This window comes from Myodes glareolus, chromosome 3 (assembly GCF_982192425.1).
Source record: "Myodes glareolus chromosome 3, mMyoGla1.1, whole genome shotgun sequence".
NCBI lineage: Eukaryota > Metazoa > Chordata > Mammalia > Rodentia > Cricetidae > Myodes > Myodes glareolus.
In genome coordinates this window covers 37,514,140-37,539,698 of record NC_142028.1, presented here as the reverse complement: position 1 = coordinate 37,539,698, position 25,559 = coordinate 37,514,140, and the positions used below count along the sequence as shown (strand labels likewise).

The 25,559-nt window shown below is 45.0% G+C and overlaps 1 protein-coding gene across 2 annotated transcripts; it reads left to right on the top strand.

Moving 5' to 3' along the window:
- The first annotated feature begins 495 nt into the window (after positions 1 to 495).
- Tatdn2 (TatD DNase domain containing 2) lies at positions 496 to 19,560 on the top strand. 2 transcript variants are annotated; one of them, XR_007232906.3, is made up of 7 exons: positions 496 to 900; positions 7,279 to 7,941; positions 8,850 to 9,740; positions 15,477 to 15,604; positions 17,709 to 17,892; positions 18,072 to 18,169; positions 18,288 to 18,425. XR_007232906.3 is itself a non-coding variant. In XM_048438633.3 (7 exons), exons 1-6 carry the CDS (start codon positions 496 to 498, stop codon positions 18,426 to 18,428), a joined length of 2,412 nt encoding a protein of 803 aa, XP_048294590.3. In that variant the 3' UTR covers positions 18,429 to 18,461; positions 19,229 to 19,560. The 2 variants fall into 2 exon arrangements, 1 of the variants encoding a protein (XP_048294590.3); XM_048438633.3 differs by lacking the exon at positions 18,072 to 18,169 and adding an exon at positions 19,229 to 19,560 and having other exon boundaries at positions 18,288 to 18,461.
- Positions 19,561 to 25,559: the final 5,999 nt, after the last annotated feature.

Sequence of the window (25,559 nt, the reverse complement as noted above, 5' to 3'; positions counted from 1 at the left end):
GCCGGGTCTGCTGGGCGGGCAGAGGTGACTTCCGGCGCGTGGCTCCCGAGGCCAGAGGCTTCCTCAGGCCCGGGGCGGGGCGGGGCGGTGGGAGCCGAGCGGCCACCCCGCCCGCGGCCCGCCCTTGGCGTCTGGGGCCTGCGGGCGCCAGAAGCCCGAAGGGCGGCTGCCTGGCACGCTCTCGGCCCCCGCGAGGGGCTTCGGAAGGTTGACCGCTGCGCCGCACCGCGCCGGAAGCTCCCCGGCATCTCGGGAGTGGCGCGGTGTTGAGATAGCGCGCACAGACCACGGCAGCGCGTCGTGGGGCTCTGCGCTCGGCCCGTGGGCGCGTCTCGGAGCGCTGTGGCGTCCCTGAAGCCCGCAGCACTGGGATGGGCAGACGACAGGAACGGGAAAGGTCAGTGGGGCCGGACCCTACCGCTGCCCCGGCGGCTTCCCTCTGGTGGGAGGTGAGCAGCCTCACCATCCTCTCTCCTCTGTCTCTGGCAGGTGCCCATGGCGTCGGAGCGGCGCAAGGTCAAGTACCACTGGGGCAGTACGTCGGAAGGGTGTCCCAGCAAGCGCAGCCGCCCCCGGGAGCCCGGCCATGTGGCCCCCTCCAGTCGGTCTGTTCGTAGCTGTGCGTCGCGTCCTCGAGGGGCCAGCAGTCCCCAGCGTCTGAAAGCCCGGCGGGGTAACGATGTGGCCCGCTCGTCCCGGAGCTCAGCCCGCCGCCGCACCTCCTCTTCCTCTTCGTTGTCCTCTCTCTCCTCGGACTCAGGTGCAGGCGGGGCCGCCTCCCCTGGCTTCCTGATTGCGAACCCTCGCAGGTTCCTTACGTCCAGGGGGTCTCCTCTGCACGCCGCCCACTCCTCCCTAGACGAGATGGCTTCTCTCAGGAAGGAAGCGTGTAATGTTAAGGTACGTGGCGGTGACATCTCGCAGACGCAGACGGTGAAGTCTCTTGCACGTGGCTTGAGAGGTGGGGAGGGGCAGAGTTGGTGGGAGGAGCTTAAGAATTAGATCTTTGGGGGGGGAGACTTGGGTGTGTGTGTCGGGGAGCCGGTTGGGGGGAGTTGGGGGTGGGGCTCAGTGTAGAAGGAGTTTTCAAATTTGGTGGCATTTGGAACTACTGGGAAGCTTGACAGTGCTTGTTTGTGGCCTGCCATTCCAGAGAGAGCGATTAAAGAGTCTTTGAGGACTCTGCCAGCTTCTGGTGATTGTAAACGAACAGCCTAACTGGAGAATCACCACGGTGGAAGGTGGAATGTTGCTCAGGAGAGAGGGTGTAGACTTTGGTCAGGATTAAGAATTTGCCCTTGGATCTGGAGAGATGATACATACTGGTCTTGCAGAAGACCCAGGTTCTGAACCCAGGTCAGGTGGCTCACATCATCATCATCATCATCATTGTCATCATCTATGCCCCAGCAATGTTTAAGCAAGCAAGGGCAGCCCATTTATGGTGGTTCTCCAGTTGTTCCTATCCTCGGCAGTCCAAGATGCTTGTGTTATTGTCATACCCAAGGCTCCATGATCTTCCTTTATGCTATCTATCCAGCATTTTTGGACCTTCCTCTTCACGTTATCCCATGCACTCCTCCTCCAAGCAGTGCTATGTTCGGATATCTGCCGTCATTCATTCTTATAGCATAGCCTAAGTATCTCAAGTGCCATTTTTTGCTGTATCCTGTAGTTGACTTCCTTCTGTAGATGGAGATGTTTCTTAATGTTATTATTGTGCAGCCTATTTCATGTGACACCAAGAATCCTCCTGAGACATGGCATCTCGAGCACATTCAGCCGCTGTGCTGAGGAGCATTTCATTTTCCAGGTTTTGGAGTTGTAAAGAAGGCAGCTCAAGCCTGGCAGTGGTGGCACATGCCTTTAATCCCAGCACTTGGGAGGTGAAGGGAGAGGCAGAGGCAGACGGATCTCTGTGAGTTTGAGGCCAGCCTGGTCTACAAGAGCTAGTTCCAGGACAAGCTCCAAAGCTACAGAGAAACCCTGTCTTGAAAAAACCAAGAAAAAAAAAAAGGCAGTTCAAGACAAGCATCTCATACACTTGTAATTTTGTTGTCGTTAATGTCTCTTCCTGATCAAACCTTTCCCAGTGCCCTGAATGCAGCCCTCACTATCTGGATCTATCCACCTCTGGTCACCTGAAATAGTTCCTGCCTTTGAACTGAGGTTTCCTCCCAGATAGACAAAGTTGATTGTTTGCTTGAGGCTCCAATTCTTAATTACAATGTTAAAATCCTTGTGGGCCTTCCCATGTGTTGGAAATCAGTCTTCTCAATGTTTACTTTTATACCAAAGCTTTCACTGACTTCCACCACTTTATTTACCACGGCCTGCAGCTCATTTGGACTTTCAGCAAGTAGTGCTGTATCATCAGCGAATGCAAGTTATTGATTTGCACCCCACCTAATGCACGCCTCCCTCCTCATCCTCCAGGACTGTTGCTATTAGTAATTAGTTCCTTTTCCTTTCAGGTGACTCACAACTGCCTCTAATTCCAGCTCCCAGGAATAGCATTCCTCTGGCCTCCATGGGCATCTGCTTGTGCATATACTACTTACATAATCTTAAAAGTAAAATTTAAAAAATGTCTTCATACTTAGAACAATTATGAATCTCAGCTAAGGACTTGGACTCTTAGTGTGGCTTTTCACCAAAGTTGTGGAATCCGGCATATTGACAGTCCCTTTGGTGGTTTTGTTACAAGGTTTCATTTTTTGAGACAGGGTCCCTCTATGTAGACCAAGCTGTCCTGGAACCCATAGATACTGGCTGGCTTGCTCTGTTTAAAGGCATATGCCACTATGGTAGGCTTGGGTGTTTTTTTCGTTTGTTAGTTACCTTTGGAGATTAACTCAAGTCTAGTTCTCAGTGGAAGCACATCAGTGTGGTTTGTAAGTTTTTGGAGCAGACTGAGGAGTGCTTCGAAGAGCAGATCCATTTCAGGTTTTGAGTAGATTTACTGAGGGCCTGTTTTGTGCCAGGCAGTGATTTAGGAGCATGGGAAATTTTTTTTTTTGGAGACAGGGTTTCTCTGTGTAGCAGTCTGTCCTAGAACTCATAGACCAGGCTGACCTTGAACTCACAGAAATCCACCTGCCTCTGCTTTTGACTCCCAAGTGTTGGAATTAAAGGCGTGTACCATCACTTCTGGTTATGGGATTCTTATGTAACTGTAAAACGACGATCTCTGCTCCTGTACTGATATTGCATTGGAGGTTTTGGATCTCTGGTAGTCTTAGTAAGTGGACTGGCATTCTGTAGAGGAGTGTGTAGAGAAAGTCTCGTTTGTGGGGAGATGGTCCCTAGAGAAAGCAGTGAAGACAGTCTGTAAGGAAAAAGGAGTTTTAAAACCTTTCCTGATGGTTTCTTTTTGACATGGGATCATTTAGTCTAGGTTGAACTTCATATATAGCCAAGGATGACCTTGAACTCCCAATCCTCTTGTGGCTATTCTGTGTGTCACTACATTTGAGGTACAGGTCACTACATTTGACTTAATGGTTTCATAAGTGCAGCTGAATCTTGGCTGTTTAACTCAGTAAGCTCTTTGATTTTTTTCTTTTATTAAAATTTAATTGTTGTTATTCATGTACATTGGTATTTGCCTTCTTGTATGTATGTGTGAGGGCTTTGGATCCCCCTGGAACTGGAGTACAGACAGTTGTGAGCTGCCTTGTAGGTGCTGGGAATTGAACCCAGGTTCTCTGGAAGAGCAGCCTGTGTTTAACTGCTGAACCCTCTCCCCAGCCCAGGTATTTGTTTTCTAATCACATGCTCTAACATGTTGAGTTTTATCTCCAGGCCATGCCTCATGTTTTCTCAACGCAAACCTTACAGCCTGAGCTCTGGGGGGGCAAGTGGAATTTTTCTTTTTTAGTTCACAAATAAAGGTGAATTGAAAAGTTGTCTTTGGCAGAACCATACTGAGTATGGCTCAGTGAGTGCAAGTCAGGTAAATATGAGCCTTTTCTCATACAACTTATTTTATTACTATTTGTCCATCCGCATGGGCCTTGGATGGTATCAGTGTTAGATGATTGTGGTCAACATCACTGACAGAGAGAACCCCAGTGTCAGGGACAAGAATTTTCAGTCTCAGGCTGTGTTGCTGATTGCCAGTTAATTGAGGGTATGACCTCTAATCTGCTTGAATCTAATTCTAGTCTGATTCTGTCTTTGAAGAAGGCCACTGGGGACTCCTTTGATAGTTACAATCAGTACTTTGAGTGTTATGCCAAGCATTTTTTGGGTCATGTGGCCAGTTTCTTAGTCACTGTGTGGTGAGAGGGCTGGGGAAATGGTCCCAAGACCTCAGGAAGTATAGGCTTCTTGCTTAGCAGATGTGTGTGACCTTGTTTATCTTGAGTCTGAGGTGTTGTGAATGGCACAGCTGAGGAACATTGATGAAAACATTTTCCCAGGGCCATCTCAGGTTGCTTAATCTGTCCTCACTAGTTCTGCCTGCTTTGACTTCCACAGGTACGCACTTGGCTTTGTGTGCCCCACACTTTCAGCTCTGAGCTCTCAACATCAGGACAGAATGTTCAAGAGTGAAGATGTTTGAACGTTTTATTTTACTTATTCCCTGCTGGAATTGGTTTAGGACCTGGGTATGCTAGGCATATCCTCTGCCACCTAGATACATCCCCAGCTCCTGGTAATAGACAGTCCATCCACCTTACTTTGTTCTTTTGTTGTTTCTCAAGTCTGAAGTTGAGGCTTAGTTTTGTTTTGTTTTGTTTCCATCTTTTTTGTTTTGTTTTTTTGAGACAAAGTTTCTCTTTAGTTCTCCCTGTCCTGGAATTTTCTCTGTAGACCAGGCTGGCCTTGGCCTTGAACTCATAGTACTAGGATTAAAGGCTGTGCCACTACCACCCTGTTTTTGTTTTTGTTTTTGTTTTGAGAGGGTCTTTTTGCTTAGTATGGCTTTGAACTCATGATCCTCCTATCTATACTTCCTGAGTACTAGAATTAGAGGGGTGTGCCTGGCATCTTTTTTTTTTTCAGAGTTGTTTCTTTTTAAAAATAACAAAATAATGTTTATTGGGCTTTGAAGAGATGGCTGAATGGTTAAGAGCACTGACTGCTCTTCCAGAGGACAAAGGTTCAATCCCCACCACCTATGTGGCAGCTAACATCTGTTCCAGGGGATCTAATTTCCTTTTCTGTCCTCCATGAAAGTGGTGTGCAGACATACATGCAGGCAAAACACCATGCACATTAAGTAAATCTTAAAAAGCCATTAAAATGTTGATTTTAATTAGTGTGTATGGGAGTGTTCATGTGGTGATCAGAGGATAACTTTGAGAAGTTGGTTCTCTCCCTACCAAGTGAGTCCTCTGCAATAGAACTCAAGTTGTCAGGCTTGGCAGCTCAGAATCCAACTTGCTGGTTCCATGCTAGACTACCTAGCCAACAAACTAGGAATCCACTTGTCTCCACCCTCCTTTTAACATGAGGCCATCTCTCCTGCCCCAGGAAGTTTATTTTAATATTTATTAGTTTTTTTTATTTTAACTTTGTCAGGGATGGAACATGGGACTTCATACAAATGCTCTTTCACTAAGCTACCCCCTGGGTCCCCTTAGAGTCTCAGAACTATAGAGAAATGCTCTTTGGGGAGGGGGTTCAAGATAGGGTTTCTTGTGTAATAGCCTTGCTGTCCTGGAACTCACTCTGTAGACCAGGCTGGCCTTGAACTCACAGAGAACTGCCTGCTTCTGCCTCGCTTGGATTAAACACATGCACCACCACTACCACCACCACCCAGCTGAAAAATACTCTTGTCACTGCCCAGCTTGCCCTTGCAGTGCGCTTAATGAACCCATTTTTAATTTTAGTTTTATTTGTGTGTGTGTGTCCATGCCACAGTATTTGAATGGGGATCAGAAGACAACCTTTGGTAGTGGGTCTCCTACCCTGTGGATTGTGGGGATTCAACTCAGGTTGTAAGACTTGGCAGCAAGTGTTTCTCTGAATGTTGAGTTATCTTTCTGGCTCAGTAAACTTGCTCTCCCCCCCCCCCCCCAAATCATTTAGCAAAATAGCAGTAGTGGCTTCCACATTAGGGCCTATGACTTTCATAGCCACTGACTTTTGACCAGTTTTATAGTACTGGATATGAATTATCTTCATTTGGTCTGGTCTTAACTCCAATCAGAAATCAGTTAGCTATTCTTTTTATAGTAATGCCTCTGTTCATCTAGTAGGCATGTCTTGTTTGACAGATCAAGAGTGTGCAGCATTCAGGGTCTACAGCATACTAAGACCATTGATGACGATTCTCTCCCCAGCCTGAGTATCCTCTTCTGGTATGAAAACTACCCAGCTGGGAGAAGACCTCTAGCTTCATTTCTGTCTGTAATGCAACCTTAGAGCATGTGATGATTACACAATATGGACTTTCTTTTTCTGAGCTTATTTAAATTGCAGTTGTTTTATGTATGGCACGTGAGGAAGTCAAAGGACAACTTAGAGGAATTGGAATAGTCTAGCTTATCCCCTGTGGACTCTTCTTGGTTTTTCGAGACAGGGTTTCTCTGTAACTTTGAGGTCTGTCTTGGAACTAGCTCTTGTAGACCAGACTGGCCTCGAACTCAAAGAGATCCACCTGCCTCTGCCTCCCGAGTGCTGGGATTAAAGGTGTGCACCACTACCGTCGGCTCCCTGTGGACTCTTGCAGCAAGTGGATACAGAAGAAGAGAATGGGGCTGAGCTATTACCTATGTTTCAGGAGGCGGGGAATGACTTGGTACATCCTTATGTCATCTTTGGGAGCGTATCCTCCTAACAGCAGTGTTACAGTTTGGGGAAAGAGTTAGTGGAATGTTTGAAGGAAGATTAGGCCATAGAGGCAGAATTTACTTAGCACTGGGGGGCTTGGGTATCTTGGGCCAGCCCTCTCCCTTGTTGGAGTGTTAGGTTTCCTGGATTTTTGTAGTGAACTTGGCTACTTCCAGTGGGAAAACATTGAACTGTTTTCTGTCATGAAGTGTGTCATTGCTTCCCATCTCTCATTGTAGTGCCACTCTAGTGTTAAGTTTCCTGTCCACTGTGGTAAGAAGATGCCATGATGTACTTTAGAAGTGAATTTTAAATGAATGACTAAAGCATTACTATATTAACTTTCCACAGTGGAATAGGGAGAAATTACTGTCTGGGCGAATCTTCTTTCCCTTGGTCTGATGGAGCCATTAGCGACTTGTCATTGGCAAATGCTGCAGATATGAAATTTCTCTTAGAACAAACCTCTGAAAGTTTCTTTTTAAATTCCAGGATGATTCTAAAGATAGTTCTTGTCGCTCTGTGAACTCTGAATTTGCAACCGAAGCTGAGGGTCAGAGTGATGCTATGGAGGAACCCAACAAGTTCCAGAAAAGGAAGAAGGACAGGCTTCGAGACCAGGGCTCAACAGTGATCTATCTGAAGGCCATCCAGGGCATCCTGGGGAAGTCAATGCCCAAGAGGAAGGGAGAGACTGCCGCTGCTCGGGGGAAGGCAAGCTTGGGAGAATATCCAAGCCGGGAAGGACCAACCAGGAATGTGGAAGGACCAGCCAGGAGCAGGGAAGGACCTTTGGTCAGGAGTGGGGAAGGACTGGCCAGGAGCAATGAAGGACCCGCCAGGAGTGTGGAAGGACCGGCCAGGAGTGTGGAAGGACCAGTCAAGAGCCGGGAAGAACTGGTTAAGAGTGTTGAAAAACCAGCAGGAAAGGTTACAGTCACAGTACCTCAGAAGGAAGAGTCACCTCCAAAGGCCATGGTGGAGAAGGAAGAGCCTGTGCAAGGCAGGAGTAGCTTCTCTAACAGAAGAGTGATTATAGACTCTGTGAAGAAAACTAGTGAGGAGCTCCTTGGTGACCGCAGGACAGTCATTGACAAACCCTCTCCAGCCCTAGAATTTTTTGATAACTCTGATTCTCATGCAGATACTCAAAAGGTAAATGAGCACACACCAAATCTCTTGAGTATGTTTATCTGGCATTTAGTCTTTCTAGTTTGATCCTAAGTGATACAGATACTATCTTGGTGTCATCCACCTCCTGACCTTGTGTCCACCACCATGCTGAGAATCAAACTCAGGACCCTAGGCATACTAGGCAAGAATTTTACCTCTAACCGTAACTCCTAGTTCACAGAGGACAGTAGTTAAAATCAGTACTTGATTTAACATGGACTCCAGGGAACTAGTGCCTCTCTTCCATCACTCCTTTCATCAAACTTTGATTGGCTTTTAAAAAGTACATAAAAATTCTATTAAATGTGGTAGGGTATAGGTTTGTTTGCATTGAAAAAGACCAGCATGATAGTGGCTTAAACTATCCTTGATTTAATAAGGATGGGATCTTGGTGCCTTCTTTCTTGATGGTCTGATCTGCTAAATATAGTATCCATTTTATAGCCTGAAGTGGGGATACTGATAGAATTGAGTTTGTTACACAGACATTGGCCAGTGGAAAACATATGAGAGAAAAGGGAATATTTCTTTTCTCTCTTGAGAACTTTTGTACAACATGTACAAAAATTGTACATGTTGAATTTTCTCAGCCTATTTAGAAGCATCTGGGAACCCAGTTAACATCTTAGCTTCAAGAGAGTCTGAGAAATTCTGCCTTGAGCCCCCAGTATTCAAATATCAGGTTCCACACTGATGTTTTTATCTGAATGTAATTGCATTGCAAAAAGCCTTCCTTCTAATCCACATAGTTAAGTTTACATCTGGTGTAATCTCGTAGTGGGATTAAGGTCAGTGTGAATTTTGGAAGGGGGAGACCATTCTGGAACCACAGCACTGTATGAGAGGGGTTTCCCTTAGATGGTCTAACTTGTTGCTTTTCTTCTCTGCAGCACACAGACAGAGAGGTGGTGATTGAACATCCCTCTTCAGGGAGTGACTGGTCAGATGTGGATGAGCTGGCCACTGTGAGGTTCTCCCAAGAGGAACCTGTCTTGCTGAAATACTCAGCAGTTCCAGAATCTTCTTCCTTCCCCACTGACTATGTTATGTACCCTCCTCATCTGTATAGTAGCCCGTGGTGTGACTATGCCAGCTACTGGACTAGCAGCCATAAGATTCCTGATTATCCATTGGTGGGATCCAGCAGCCAGGACTCAGCACAGGCTGGGAAGAGCAGCCAGGACCACCTGAGTGTTCATTCCTCCAAGTCCACAGTGAGCACCCAGAGCATCTCCAAAGACCTGGACCTTGCCCAGGAAGGCAGGTTCCAGAACTCCAATTCACTTCAATTCTCCAGAGGCACAGAGCGGGAGAAGGAGGAGGTGAAGGGGAAAAGGACATTCCGAGAGGAGACACCACCTCGCCACACCAGAGAACATACATCCAGTCCCTTGCCAAGGAGCCACCGGGAGATGAGCCTGGAAGAAGGCTTCATCGATACCCACTGTCACCTGGACATGCTTTACTCCAAGCTGTCTTTCAAAGGGACCTTTACAAAGTTCAGAAAGATTTATAGCAGCTCCTTCCCTAAGGAGTTTCAAGGCTGCATCTCTGACTTCTGTGATCCAAGGACACTGACTGATGGCCTATGGGAGGAACTCCTGAAAGAAGATCTGGTTTGGGGGGCCTTTGGCTGTCACCCTCACTTTGCACGCTACTATAATGAGAATCAAGAAAGAAAGCTTTTGCATGCCTTACGGCACCCCAAGGCTGTGGCATTTGGAGAGATGGGCCTGGACTACTCTCACAAGTGCACCACACCAGTTCCTGAGCAGCACCAGGTACTGCCTCTAGTCTGCTTTCCCTTGGACGTTTCCTTTAGCGAGTGGTTGAACCTCCCAGTAAGGGCCGTTCTGCATTTAGAACTTCTTGAATGCCATTCTTCAACTGTTTTTCAAAACTTTTTTTTTTCCCGAGGCAAAGTTTCTTTATATAGCTCTGTCTGTCTTTGCTTTGTAGATCAGACTGACCCAGAACTCAGAGATCTGCTTGCCTGTTTCCAAGTGCTGGGATTAAAGGTGTATATCACCACTGCCTGGCCTGGCTTTTCTTTTTAAACGTGAGATTTTGCCAGTATGTCAAACTACTCCAGCCTCTCCAGTGCTGGGATTATAGACCTTGCCACCAGGCCCAGTTTACCAGCCACTACTGGAACTCTTGATCTCGTCCCTCCACTTGCCGAGTGATAGTGATTAAAGGCATGTGCTACCACATCTGACTTTTTTTGTTGGTTTTTTTGGAGACAGGATTTCTCTGTGTCATGGCTGTCCTGTAACTCATATATATTTTTATCTATCTATCTATCTATCTATCTATCTATCTATTTATTTATTTATTTATTTTGATTTTTGAGACAGGGTTTCTCTGTGTAGCTTTGGTGCTTGTCCTGGAACTAGGTCTTGTAGACCAGGTTGACCTCAAACTCACAGAGATCCGCCTGCTTCTGATTCTCAAGGCATGTGCCACCTCTTCCCGGTTTGTAACTCATTCTTACAAGACCAGGCTGGCCTTGCACTCAACAGAGATCAACCTGCCTCTGCTTTCGGAGTGCTAGGATGAAGAAAAGGCATGTGCCACCACATATGGCTACATCTGACTTAGCACTTTTATAAAAGATGGAGATGAGGCATTTTGAGACTTTTTAAAATTACATTTATCTTCATATGTGTGTGTTCTTGTGCATGTACATCGTCTTGGTTAGTGGAGGTCAGAGGAGTTTGTTTTCTCCTTCCCTGTGTGGGTCCTGGGGATTGAACTCAGCTGTCAGATTTGGTGGCAAGTACCTTTATCCACAGGTCTGTCTTTCTGGTCTTTATTGAAATAGCTGTTTTTAAAGATCCATTTAAATTTTAGTGATATGTACATATCCATATGTGGGTCTGTGTCCATGAGTGCAGTGCCTGTGAAAGCCCAAAGAGGGTGTTAAAGTCTCTAGTGGAGTTCCAGGTCTTTGTGAGTTGCTTAACATAGTTTCTGGGAAATGAGCTCAGGTCTTCAGGAAGAACAGGACACACACCTAACTGCTGAGTCATCTATCCAACTGCCTGTTTTTGAAACTACTACTAATACTATTACTACTTCCATTTGGTTTTTCCAATCAGGGTTTCTCTGTGTAGCCCTGGCTGTCCTGAAACTCGCTCTTTTTTTTTTTTTTTTCTTAAAGTTGGCTTATTTTTTTTTAAGATTTATTTATTTATTTATTATGTATACAATATTCTGTGTGTCTGCCTGCAGGCCAGAAGAGGGCATCAGATCTCATTTCAGATGGTTGTGAGCCACCATGTGGTTGCTGGGAATTGAACTCAGGACCTTTGGAAGAGCAGGCAATGCTCTTAACCACTGAGCCATCTCTCCCGCCCCATTTTTTAAAAATATTTATTTATTTATTTATTATGTATACAATATTCTTTCTGTGTGTATGCCTGTGGACCAGAAGAGGGCACCAGACTCAATTACAGATAGTTGTGAGCCACCATGTGGTTGCTGGGAATTGAACTCAGGACCTTTGGAAGAGCAGGCAATGCTCTTAACCTCTGAGCCATCTCTCCAGTCCCTGGAACTCGCTCTTTAGACCAGGCTGGCCTTGGACTAAGAAATCCACTTGCCTCTGCTTCCCGAGTGCTGGGAATAAGTTGTGTGCCATCTCCTTGCAGCACTTTAGAAACTTCTTATGGCTAATGTCAATGGTAGAACATTTGCCTTCTATTTGAAAGCAGCCTACTTTTTATTTATTTTTGTTTGAGATGAGGTCTAATATAGCCCAGGCTGGCCTTGAACTAGCTTGCTAGCTGAGGATGATCTTTTGCTCTTGATTTTGTATTTACCTCTCCAGTATTGAGATTATATAAGCCATCTGGTTTGTTTCGGTTTTATAAGATGAAATATGCCTGTCACAGGATATTTTTAAAGGTACGAAAATATACAAAGAAGGTATTTCTCATTCATTCTGAAATAATGACTGTTAATTATCAAAAGTTTTTTTTTTTTTCTTCAGTATATTTGAACTTGGCATTTAGGCAGGGCAAGAGCCTTTGTAGCCTTTCATTGGACATCTCTGATGGAGAATAGGAGTTGGTGGCCCTCCCACTCATCTTTTTCTGGTTCCCGGGTGGTATTTGTGGTGGAGCATGTGTGCTGAGCTCCTAAAGCAGATAGGAGGCCTGTGAGGTCTTAGGCTGTGTGACCTACGGGCTACAGGCCTTGGGGCTAATGTATTGGGGTCCTGACTGCAGAATTTGGCTTGCTAGATTTCCTCTGGCCTGAGGTAGTAATGTGTTAGCCATGTAACACATATATAAAGTGACTACATCTGAACACATGGAGGAAAATAGAGTCTTGGAATAGTGAGACATAATGCTTTTCACTTGGTCCCTGTCTTACTGAGGGTTTCTACTGATGTGATAAACTCAGTAGCCAAAAAGAAGCCAAGAGTAGAGGCCATGGAGGAATGCTGCAGACTGGCTTGCTCATCCTCCTTTCTTACACTCTCTAGGACTGCCAGCCTAGGTGTAGTGTTACCCACAGTGATCTGAGCCTCCTCAAATCAACTATCAGTCAAGGAAGTAACCCACAGGCCAGTATGACGGTGGCATTTTCTCAAGGTTTACTCCTTCCAAATGACTCTAACTTGTGTCAAATTGACAAAACTAAAGCAAGACAGTCCCTGTGGCACAAGTTAAGTGTGCCAGGGGAAGAGGAGCAGTTAAGGGAGCTCCTCCTTGCACTGTCACACAGTTGTCCAGCTGATGTTTACGTGCTAAAAGGACTTTGTTAAATTTTGAGGGGCTCATATCACATCTACAGACCCAGAGTCACTCTGCTCAAGCTAAACTTGGCTAATGTTCTTCTAACTGTCACTTGCTTTTGGTGAGGTGAGACGCAAATGAAAATGAGTCAGGACGTAGATTGCTGACTGGAGGACAGAACACACGCCTGAATGTGAAGCACTTTTCACCTTAGAGGATTCTGTCAAGACGGAGACGCTAAGCTGGAGAGGGGAAGTGGCTGCTGTGTATTTATTTATTTATTTATTTATTTTACATAAATCTTAAATTAGAAACCTGGTAAAGTGAATAGTGACCAGCAAGCAACCTGTTTTCACTGGCTGAAAGTCTTACTTTGAGGAAGAAGAACCCAGGGAAGGATTGTGTCTGGCAGTATGGGGAGGGTCATACCTGACAGAGTTCAAGTACTTGAGCATTTAGCACAGGCCATGCTTGGGTTCTGGGTTTCATGCACAGTACACACAGAGGAGGGGAGTCCGAGGGAGGGGAAATGAAACTAGGTTTTGTCACTTGTTACTTTTATGCTTCTGAAGGATTGAGAAAGTGGGGGGGGGGAATGAGTTGAGTAGTTCTCATTAAATCTTTCCTTGTTTTTGTCTGTGTGGTACAGATTTAACTACCTCCAAGATTAGGCCCTAGATACTTCCTGAGCACATTGCACAGATCAGTCATTAAGAGGATGGTAATCGGCTGGGCAGTGGTGGTGGCTCCTTTAATCCCAGCACTCTGGAGGCAGAGGCAGGTGAACCTGTGAGTTTGAGGCTAGCTTGGTCTACAAGAGCTAGTTCCAGGACAGCTAGGACTGTTACATAGAGAAACCTTGTCTTGAAAAACAAAAACAAACAAAAAACAAAAAGCAAAACAAAACAAAAAACAACAAGAAAAAGAGGACTGTAATCTTTTGAATGAAAAGCCAAGAAGAATGGAGTCTCTCCCCACTGATCTCGTTGAACCCTGGGTATCTGTGCTTCTATTTGTGTTTGCCTGGAATTAATTACTGAGTTAATGAGGATGTAAGAAAGCCTTGGCTCTCCCTAGGAGAGCCAGGTTAAGTTTGCAATTCCTGGAATGACGTGTCAACCGACGACCAGAGCATAGGTAGTCAGGGGAGAATGCTTGGGAAAATAACACAAGTGCACATCTTTTGTTGTTGTTCTGTTCAGCCCTGCATGCTAAGGAATTTTTTTTTCTCTTAACTGGTTTTTGTTTTTATAATTTGGATGTGTGTGTGTCAAGCTATTGTATATTTAATGTTAGGCTTCTTGATAAGTTGCAAGGGATAGCTGGTGGCTTGTCTTAAAATTACCTGTCAAAGATTCAAGAAGAAAATATGTGTTGCGTGTAGGTAGGTGGTCCCATCCTCCTCATGCATGAGATAGAATTTAGGGCCTGGGGCAGATGTGCTGCAACAATTTAAAATTGTGCCTTGCAACAATTAAAAAAATTTTTTTTAAAAAAATTTATTATGTACACAGTATCTGTCTGCGTGTATGTTTGCAGGCCAGAAGAAGGCACCAGATCTCATTATAGATGGTTGTGAGCCACAGTGTGGTTGCTGGGAATTGAACTCAGGACCTCTGAAAGAACAGTCAGTGTTCTTAACCTCTGAGCCATCTCTCCAGCCCCTGCAACAATTTTAAGAAAAGAAAATAGAAGGGTCAGGAGATAGCTGAGTGGGTAAGAAGATTCACCATGCAAGCATGTGGACCTGAGTTCAGATTCCAGCACCTATATTTAAATCATTTATTTGTGTCTGGTCATTATCCTGAGCCAGTGAGATGGCTCAGTGGATAGAGGTACATGTCTTTAAATAAAGCCTGATAACCTGAGTTTTATCTTCTGATCCTGCTTGGTGGAAGGAGAGCATCAACTCCTGAGAGTTGTCTTCTGACCTCCCTTCACCCCAAATAAATAATAAAGGTGTAATAATTTTTAAAAAGTTAAAAGCTGCATCAGATTTGATATTAGTATGTACCAGTCATTCAAAATATGATCCTCTTAATGATTGATCTGTGCAATGTATTCAGGAGATATCTTGGGCCTAATCCTTGGAAGTTAAGTAGTTAACTTTTTTACTTTGGAAAAAATGTTATTTCTAAGTATATATTACCAAAAGAATATTGTTACTGATGCTGGAGATGCAAACATGAACCGTGTTGCACAGCTGAAAAACTGCTTATGGAAGTGTCATGTGTCAGGTGAGGTAACTTATAATTCAGGTGCTATTCTAAACCTAGCCATGGTAGAGGAGAGATTTAACTCTACTTGTTTGCTTATATTGTTAACTGTGGATTTTACCAGTTCTACAGAATGAAGTGTATCCACAGGTACTCACTTAGAAGGACATTCAGGAATTGTGAACCCTAAGAAGTGGAGGTGTGTGTATATAACTCTTACATAGGGAAAGGTCTAGAAGTTGGTTACCTCTTGAAAGTCGAGGTGCGGTATTGAGCTGAAGAACAGCAAATTGGAATTATACATTCTAAATCCTGGCCTCTGCACGCCTGTTGGATGTTCATTGCCAGCTCCTCAGGAAAGTGAACTGTGGGGGTTTCTTTTGTTCTGGGTTACTGCCTTCTGGGCTGGTCATAGTGCCTCCCAGGGAACCAATGAGGATTGCAAGTACCAGTAGGTGGTAACTTTGTTTACAATTCTATTGTATAGTTTAGAAACAAAGAATTATACACAGCAGAAGGGCCACTAATCAGCTGCTATCACTTTGCTTTCTCTCAGGTGTTTGAGAGGCAGTTGCAGCTGGCTGTATCTCTGAAGAAGCCCTTGGTCATCCACTGCCGTGAAGCTGATGAGGATCTCTTGGACATCATGAAAAAATTTGTGCCCTCTGACTACAAGATCCATAGGTTAGGAGCTGTAGCTTCAGTGGGCACATGGGCACTCCTGCAATAACCAAGATGAAACTCAAGGAAAGCAACCATGCTATTTGGGTGGTTTTTGAGGCATTTTGTGATCCGGACTCTTGTTGCATTTTAAAAGAGTTTAAATTTTGTTTTTCAGATTTTTATACATGAATACTTTATTTATATCACTTCTACCTCTTCTCCCATATTACATTTAAGAAAAATTTGGGAGTTTTGAGAACAGAGTCTTGAAAGCCTAGGGTTAGCCTGGAACTCATGGATATCCCTTGCTTCAATATTTAGAGTTCGGGAATTACAAGGTGTGCCACCACACCTGGCTTCCTGTGTGTTTTTAAGTTCTTTTTAAATAAATTAAACATTAAGTAGAATCACATGAAACTTCTGGTCCTTGACCAGTCTGTGCTTATACAGCCATGACTTTTTAACAGTTTAAATTAGTACCCTTTAATCACAAATGGGTTAGAAGGGGCTTCTTGGTCTTAGATGTGGGAGAAGCTGCTTTAGAGTACAGTAGCTCAGCATACAGAGACCCTTTCAAGGTTTCTAAAAAGGTACTTCATATATTTCTTTTTCTTACTTGAACTTAAACTCTTTTTTGTTTGTTTTGTGATTGGGTCTCACTTTAGCCCAGGTCAGACTTTAGATATATAGCGGAGGATTAGCTTGAATTCCTAATCCTCCTTCCTCTGCCCTTCCTCTGCTGGGATTATAAGTATCCACCACTATACCTGACTGAAAACTCCATTTATCCAAGTTAGCATCAAAGGTTCAGGTTGTTTTACCTCAGTGGCAACCACAGTCTTAGTCTAGGAAACTCCCTTGTATTCCTACATTGCTTATAACAGGCATGGCTCCCCTTTGGGGTATGCCATGGAGGAGCCGTTGAAGCTCAACAAAGGTCACTGTGGCGTCAGTATGCAAAGTGCAGGACAGAGGTGGACATGGATATAGGGGAACACAGATAGAGGCCTTTAGTCCGACTAAAGATGGTCAGGCGTTGACACCTGCGTGAGCTGTTCTGTTGGGCTGAAGGGATGAATAGAATTCGGGGAGGCTGGAGGCGAATCTAAGCTTTGTCAGATGGTAGGAAGGAGTAGGCTCTCAGCCACTGCTGCCACTCCCTAGTGCTAAAGTAGTGGCTGAGGTGCAGTGAAGAATGGTTGGATTTTCAGGGCTTTTAAAATGGCTGTGTTTAAAGGGACAGCTGGACCAAACCTAAGACAGTTTGATGGGGAGCTGTGGCAGGAAGCTCAGAGTTCCAGATGAGCTGACAGTATTTGTTGTCCAAGAACAATTACACTTAGGAAGAAAATTCTTAATTTTAGCTCTAGAAAAGCAGAGGCAGATGAATCTCTGTGAGTTCAAGGTCAACCTGGTCTACAAAGTGAGTTCCAGGACAGCCAGGGCTATGTAGAGAAACCCCTGTCTCAAGAAATTGGAAAAAAAACAAAACAAAACACAAAACCAACTTTTTTTCACCTGTGACTCATTCCTTATGATTTTTTGTTTGTTTGTTTTGATTTGGTTTTTCGAGACAGGGTTTCTCTGTAGCATTGGAGCCTGTCCCAGAACTAGCTCTTGTAGACCAGGCTGGCCTTGAACTCATAGAGATCCACCTACCTCTGTCTCCTGAGTGCTGGGATTAAAGGAGTGCACCACCACCGCCCGGCTCCCCAAGATTTTCATTTGGCCATTTTCTTTTAGTCCATCTGACAGCACAGGCATGATTTTTCCATGCTGAAATTGTAACCTTGGTGGGGCTGGTCTTTATCTCTTCTGTCTCCAATCCCACACTTCTCCAGGCTGTACCATGACTCTAGTTGTATCAGATGGCTGCCCAGATTGTGGGGTGGAGATGGGACTGGTGCTGCTCAGTATCGGAACCTCATGCCTGCTTGGTCCTGCTTTGATTGTACTGGTTCCTTTCTCAGCTTGCTCTGACGTCTGCTTTACTTTTCTTTTTTCTTTACTAGAAAAATGCAAGCTTTACTTTTCTAGGATCCACTAATGGCTGCTGCAGGCCTGGAGGCAGCTAGGGACTGCTGCTGAGGCCTGGGAGCAAGCCCTGAACCATACTCTCCCACAGGCACTGCTTCACTGGCAGCTACTCAGTCATTGAGCCTTTGTTGAAGTACTTCCCTAACATGTCGGTGGGCTTCACAGCAGTACTGACCTACTCCTCCGCCTGGGAGGCCCGGGATGCCCTTAGACAGATCCCATTGGAGAGGATCATTGTGGAAACAGACGCACCCTACTTTCTCCCTCGCCAGGTAGGACTGTCTTCAGACCAACTTGAGGCACTGAGGCGAGAGGTTGGGAGGCTGGCTGGGCCCAGGTCCCAGTGACCTCCTGGTTGCACCCTGTGTGGTATAGGTATCTCCCTGTTGTTACTCTGTAGAACCAAAAGTCCTGGGGGCTGAGAAGCTGAAGGGTAACCACTCTCTTCCAGGCAGTGCAAAGCCCTACCCTGTAGAGGGTAGTCCATGGAAGCGTGGGACCCTGCTCACCCAGAGCCCCCCATGACTAGGACTCTCCCTGCACCTGCAGGTAAAGGGGTCTCTACAGGGCAGCCCCAAAGAGGTCCTTGCTGGGGATGGGATGGGGGACACTCTATGTGACATGTTCAGAAGGCACAGCAATGATGTGAATGCTTGCTGTCTTCCAGGTGCCAAGAAGTCTTTGCCAGTATGCCCATCCAGGCCTGGCCTTGCACACAGTTCGAGAGATTGCCAGGGTCAAAGAGGAGTCACTTTCCCGTACTCTGATGGTCCTCCGAGAGAACACCAGTCGCCTCTACAGTCTTTGAGCAGGGAGCATGAGCAGGCATCTTCTGGCAAAGGTCATAAGAATAAGAGACACATGTTTCTGTGCAGTCAGCCATGGGAATCTTTGATTTTTTTTTTTGTTTTGTTTTTGGTTGTTCTGGTGTAAACCATTAGCTGGTATGTCCAGCCTGTAACCTGCAGCCAAGAAAAGTTATGAATGAATACAGTTTTGTTTATTAAGATTTATTTGTTTTTATGTGCCTTGGTGTTTTGCCTGCATGTATATCTGTGTGAGAATGCCAGATCCCCTGGAACTGGAGTTATAAACAGTTGTGAGCTGTCATGTGGGCATTGGGAATTGAACCTGGGTCCTCTGGAAGGGCAGTCAGTGCTCTTAACTGTTGAGCCAGCCCAAATGCATACAGTTGAATGAAAGTCCATAAATTTACTTAAACTTTGAGATTTATATATTTTGTAACTAGATTGCCTGCTTCTTACAGATGTGAACTTCTAGATGACCATGTTACATTACAATGTTATAGTTGGACACAGGTAGTAGAGAAAACAAGTCAAAGGCTATTAAGATGGCTCGGTGGGTAAAGACACTGTGCAAGCCTGGTGAACTGAGTTTGATCCCTAGAACGTGCATAAAGGTGGAAAGAGAATCATTTCCATGGAGTTGTCTTCTAACCTCCATGCCTGCTGTAGCAAGCATGCCTCCCCAGTCATGTGTATTCACAATAATAAATTTTTTTAAAAGGATGTAAGTTTAGGGATAGTATTAAGCCTTGTTTGTTGAGCTTGAACTTGGAACCTTCTTTTCTTTTTTCAAATCCTCTAGGATGACCAGTGGCCTGATAGTATAGGATGGGCTCCATCTGCCTGTGTCCGAGGTGAAGGATGTGTTGGAGAGCCTGTCAAAACTGAGCAAACCAGGATGGAATACTACCCTTGGAACCTCATCACAAGGCTTCACCTGCTGGTTGGTGGGTGGGTACTGTGAAATGGATTTGGGGAAAGGGATAGTTTTGCCTGCTGGCCACACAACCCCAGGGTTATCAGTGAGCAAAAACATTTGTGGCACAAGAGTCCATTGAGTTGGCCAGTCTGGAAACCTGCCCAATAACCTGGGTTTCCCAGCAATCTGAATAAAGTCACTTCTTTGTCTTAGCACATGTGGGTGTGTAATCTGGTCCCTGCTTCTCTGTCATGAAAGGAACTTCCTCAGGGAGGTCTTCTGGCATTCTCTCCAGCCTTGGTTCAGGTGCATCCTTCTATGACTCTTCCATGGTTGCCACTGGTTCTGTGTCTCCAAGGTGCTAGTGTTTATGACCCCACTGTTGTGTGGTGATGTATCCTATGAGAACTAAAGCAAGAGGTCTTCCTGGGATAGATAAACCCCAGTGGATGTAAAAGGTCTTTTTTCAGCAGGTAGCTGAGCATCTAGGCCCCTTTTTTTGTATCTTTTTTCATAAAACACTAGAGCAAGAGTATTTTCCTCCTTTCACACTTCTCAGTCTCCCTGTGTCCCCCACCTATCTGCCATTCCCCAAAGCTCACATAGGACTTTGGTCATGTTGGATTGCTAGCATTGAGCAAGCAGCCTAGATTCTAGGTGAGATTACCTCTTGACTACTTTCTGTGTCCTTTTCGTATTTTAGGAGCCTTCATTTTTTTGAGCAGTGTGTGATTGAAATTGGTGGCTATGTTCTGGTCTTTGTGGTTCCTTGTAAAGGTGGGGTCGACCCAGGCTTTACTGTGAGGAGAACCCTGTTCTTGATCGAGAAGGATTAGGTTGTATAGTCCAGCACTTAACAGTGGATTCTTCTACATGTCCTTGTCTTTGAAAAGTGCTCTTGAACCTTGTGAGGTAAAATAGGTGAGCTGATTATTGCCTTTCTGGATTTTCCTCCTAACCCTGGGACTCAGTGTCAGGTCTGGGAAATAACTTTCGTTTCTGTTCCCTCCCTTGGGTCAGCTACGTTTTGCCTATACTTCACATTTGTCACTGTGAGAAGAGCAGGGGACTTGACCCCCTGTTAGGAAGCCTTCGGGTCTGCTCAGTCTGCCACACAACTTTGTTGTTACTCAAACACGATGTACTGTAGCCATTTCCCTTGCAGCAGGCTCTTGGTATCTTTGAGGGCATTACTAGCCTCATTTTAGGGCATTACTGTTGACCACTACACCAAATTAGAGGAGACTGCCTTGCCCAGATGCCTCCTCATCTCTCCCTGACTTTGGTCTTCTCTCTAAAAGTAAAAGGACAGGTCCTTAATCCACTTCCCCAACCCATGCTCACCTTGTGTTTCTAGATTGACTAAGTGGTGCTGCAGGCTGGTCCAGTCAGCTTGGTAATGTTATGTTCTATGTGCTGCTTTCTATTGCTGTGATGAAACACTGACTAAATACAACCAAGGGAGGCAGGTTACAATCCATCACGTGGGGGAGGGGCAGAGCAGGAACTCAGGAGGAACACTAAGTGCCTTACCATAGCTTTCGTAGTTTGTCTCCTTGTACAACTTGGGACCACCTGTTCAGGTGTGGCACCACCCTCTATGTGCTGGACACTCCCATATCATGATTTAATGAAGTAACCCATAGACTTGCCTACATGCTAATCTCCTGGGAGCATTTTCTCTGTTGAGGTTCCCTCTTCCAGGTATCTTAGCTCGTGTCAAGTTGACAAATCAACATACTTGGGAATATCTGGAGATGTTGTCAACTTACTGTAAGATTAAAATGACTGTGAGAACGTGGTCCTGTCTGAAAAGCCTGCTGCTTTAGAATGGGATGTCCTTGTGACTTTCCTTCAGACTTAGGTATACTATAGCTGTTTAGCCTTTGGGGAGTATATAGTTCAGCAGAAAAGCAGTGTTATACATGGGGGTGTTGATGAGTCAGTTGTAGTGTGGGTTTTGGGCTCTGAACTCTGTTTCCAGGAAAACTGGGGAGAACTGTTTGACTATCTATAGTCAGTCATTTTATGGTATTTAAAATTTTTATTTTATCTGTATGGATGTTTTGCCTGCATGTATTCCTGTGTACCACATGTGTGCCTGGTGCCTGTAAAGGCCAGAAGAGGGTATTGGATCTCCTGGGACTCAGCTACCATGTTGGTGCTAGAAATTGAGCCAGATCCTCTGAAAGTGCAACCAGTGTACTTTAACCACTGAATTATATCTTCAGTCCTTATTAAGGTATTTCTTTGTGGGGGCTTTCCTGGGTTTGCTGTTAGGATTGACCTAGACCTTTCCTTGCTTGTGCTAATAAACAAGTTCTCTACCATAGAACTGTACCTTAGCCTGTGCTGAGCTGTCCTTGAACTTAAGCTGAAAATAAAGGCCATATACGAGATAGGCAGGTTCCCTTCTCCCTGTTTCTGCACACATAGTCAGGTGATTGTCATGGAGTATAGATCACAAATTTGTATCAAGTTTCCTGGCTTTGTCTTCCTGTCTGGTTCTGGTTGTTGTTCCTTTCTTCTACAGCTCTTCTGCATTTTGCATTGGTTTTTAGGGGCTTGATACTTAAACCATTTAATCTCAGCACTTTGATTTTGTTTTGTAAGGGCAACTGGCTGCTGGCATGTATCAAGACAAACTGTCAGGGATGATAATTGGTCTTTGGCTGTTTATCTCTGGTGTTTGAGTGTTCAGATTGAAGGAGGGAGGCTGTTGTGTGTGTGTTTGTCCTCTCCTTTGGTGCTTGTTAGACTTTTTGAGCATGTAGCTTTAAGTATATGGTATGTTAATTATAAAGCAGTTTTCTCTTAAAGTAGAATTTTTTTCCTCTTGAAATTACCATGTTCCTTCTGGAGATACAGGCTGTCTACTTCAGGGATTCTTAAGTTAGTGGAATCATTAAGTAATAGATGGAGTGGGCTTAAGAAAACTGACCTAGCCCAGTGGTGGTGATGCACACCTTTAATCCCAGCACTCAGGAGGCAGAAGCAGGTCGATCTCTGAGTTCAAGGCCAGCCTGGTCTACAGAATGAGTGCCAGGACAGCCAGGACTACACAGAAAAACCCTGTCTTGAAACCTGTACCCCCCAAAAAAGAAAAAAAAAAAAACTAAGCTAGGGACCTGGACACTGGTATGTGCTTGCAGTCCCAGCATTTGGAAGGCAGAGACAAGAGGGTTGACAGTTCAGAGTCATCAGCCATGGTGACTTAGCAAGGAAACAACCATGAACAGAGAAAAAGAAGAAAATGGATGTGGGAGCATGTTTAGAAAGATGTGTTTTCTTGTACTGTGTACACTAACCATGTGCTTGAGTACATTTCTGCCAGTTGTTAACTTGAAGCTGTCCTTTTCCGGTCAGGTTCTCGTGATGAATTGTCAAGGAAAATGGAAAACAAAAGGAGGGGGGCATACCTCCCTGGTAGAGTGATTGTGTAGCATATATAGGCCCTGGGTTTACCCCAGCACTGAAAACCCTTATGAAACCCTGAATCCCTGGCAGTTGGGCCAGTGGAGCAGAGTTAAGATGGAAAAGCAACATGCCTCAAGTCCGAGACTGGCTCTGGGTCTTTTCAGGTATTTGTTGTGTGACTTTGGGAGAGTTACTTTATTTAGCTGAGTTCTCTCAAAAGTAGACTTGCTGTGAAAATGAACAGATATTAAACTCATCTGTTTGAATGTGCACAATAGGATCATGGCATGGTAGCTATTAGGGTAATTTTGTGTTTGTTCTTCAGGCACCCTTGTGCCAGATGCTGGGTTAAGTTTTGCAGTGACCTTGGCAGGGAGGAGCCAGGAGCTGGATTGTACAGCTGGTATTCATATTCATCCCATGTCCACACTGAACCGCCTGGTGTAGGTAGTGTTTGGCCAGAGTGTGCTCAGCATCTGCTTTTTGAAGGAAATGACTACAGGGCACAGGCAGGACAAAGAGAAGTAAGTAGTCATTTTTAGTAAGAGAAGCATCTTGTGAAAAATTGTTCCATTCACGTTCTTTTTCTCCATTTGCTAAGTCTCTTTTCCTTTATTTCTGCTCTCCAGTATGTTACAGTGGTTACTTGTGACAAAAATCATCCGCCTGTGTTGTCTGAGTTTTCTGTCCTACCCGGTTCCCGCAGTCTTTAAGTCCCAAAGAAATCACACAGAGGTCTACATTAATCATAAACTGACTGGCCCATTATCTCAGACTTCTTATTAACTCTTATAACTTACATTAGCCCATTATTCTCATCTGTGTTAGCCACATGTCTCAGTACCTTTTTCAGTGGTGTAGTCACAGCTTGTTTCTTCTGTGTCTGGACAGGACTGCAGACAGAGCTTCCCTCTTCCCAGAATTCTCCTGTTCTTCTTGACCTGCCTCTACTTCCTGTCTGGCTACTGGCCAATCAGCATTTATTTAAAGCATAATTGTCAGAATGTAGACAATTGTCCTGCACTAGCCTGTGCTGTTCTGAGGTCCAGACACAGGTGCTGTTGGTAGAAAGGGCGCAGGGTGTTGGTGCTGTTGCATATCTTAGGGGTAGACCTAATTGATACTAGTGAGTGTTGCAAGGACAGGGGAGGGAAAATGAGAGAAGCTGAATGCATTAGTTTTGCTATTGCTAGAATATAACACTTTGACCAAAGCAAAGGGTGGCGGGGAGGCGCTTATTTTAGCTCACAGGTTATGGTCTACCGCTGAGAGAGCCAGGACAGGAACTCAGGTAGAGGCCATGGAGGAATACTGCTTACTAGCTTGTTTATTCTTGCTTGTGCGGCCTGCTTTCTTATAACACACGACCACCTGCCTAGGGGTGGCACTTCTTAAAGTGGGATGAGCCTTCCCATATTAATCATTAACCAAAAAATATGCCCCACAAACTTGCTTAACCAGAAATCTGATGGAGGCATTTTCTCAGTGAGGTCCTTCTTCCCAGATGATTAATAGCTTGTGTCAAGTTGGCAATAACTGAGCAGCACAGTGGACATCTGTGTGTCTCGTTTCCAGGTTTGCCAAGGACCCCACAGCCACCTGGCTTTGTGTGCTGTGCTTTGAACAGGATCCTGGGACTTCTAAGCAAGTCATAGCTTGGGAGCTTTCTTATTGTTTTGTTCTTTGTATTTTTGAATCAGGGTTTCTCTGTGCAGTCCTGATTGTCCTGGAACTCGCTCTGTAGACCAGCCTGGCTTTACACTCACAGAGATCTGCCTGCCTTTGCCTCCTGAGTGCTGGGATGAAAGGCGTGAGCTACCATGCCTGGCTGCTTGGGGGCTTCAGTATTCTGTGAAGAAGGACTGGAGTGGGGTTGAACGTTCATTTGTAAGGAGTTTCCAGGTGGCAGTGGTGAGAAGCATCACAGCTCCTTGGCAGGGATGTGCTTAGATTTCAGAGTGCCTGCCAAGTGTGCTCATCCCTGGTTGTCTCATGCCTTGGGTTCTGGGTGGCAAAGGCTTCCCTTGAGAGGTCCACGGTGCCTGCTGCAGCAGTGTTGCCTTGGCTGGGCAACACCGGATCTCCTCCCTATTTATCCTAAGTGCTCACTGGACTGCACAAGGAATTCAGAGCTTGTCGCTGGGCTCCTGCTTTAGTTATGGCTCTCATCCAATATCACTGGGCTTTGGGACATGGTCTAAAGATTTGCATTAGGTGTAATATTCTTAGTGTCCCAACTGGAATTACAGTGGTAGGATGTGGGGATCAAGAGCTGTGAGCTTGAGTTTGGGGACTATTTTGGACATCTGCCTAGTATCAGGTGGTGGCCAGCCTTGAGCACATGGAACATTTGGTTTGTGAGATTTCTCCAGAAGTTGAAGAGAGAATGTGGTTACTTAGCCTGGTATGGTATGGTCGAGAGCCATTGCCACACACCCATTCTGATCACCCCAGACAGTTCTTGAGTGTGTTGATTCTGATACTGTCAACTGATATCTTTATGAATGTAGCCACTTGGTGGCTCTTTTGAAGCCCCTAGTGTAGCTCTTAATTACTCAGGAAGCTCTGCTGTGTTTGTGGCCTCCAAACCCCACCTTTAGAACCTTCTGTCTTACATTCTTCCTGTTTTACTGCTGGAATGAGCAAGGTTTCCTTTGGTTTTCAAGCATGCTCCTGCCCTTATGTTTTGTTTTTGTTTTTCCTTTTCTCATGGGTCATAAACTTTAAGCATTGTTTCAATAATTTTTAAGTAAAATGTGAACTTTACCATGTGGATGAAAAAACAATATTTTGAGCA

Coding starts and splice junctions, on each gene's coding strand:
- Tatdn2 (XM_048438633.3), top strand. CDS start 496: ATGGCGTCGGAGCGGCGCAAGGTCAAGTACCACTGGGGCAGTACGTCG. Junction 901..7,278: donor AGGAAGCGTGTAATGTTAAG/GTACGTGGCGGT, acceptor TTTAAATTCCAG/GATGATTCTAAAGATAGTTC. Junction 7,942..8,849: donor CTCATGCAGATACTCAAAAG/GTAAATGAGCAC, acceptor TCTTCTCTGCAG/CACACAGACAGAGAGGTGGT.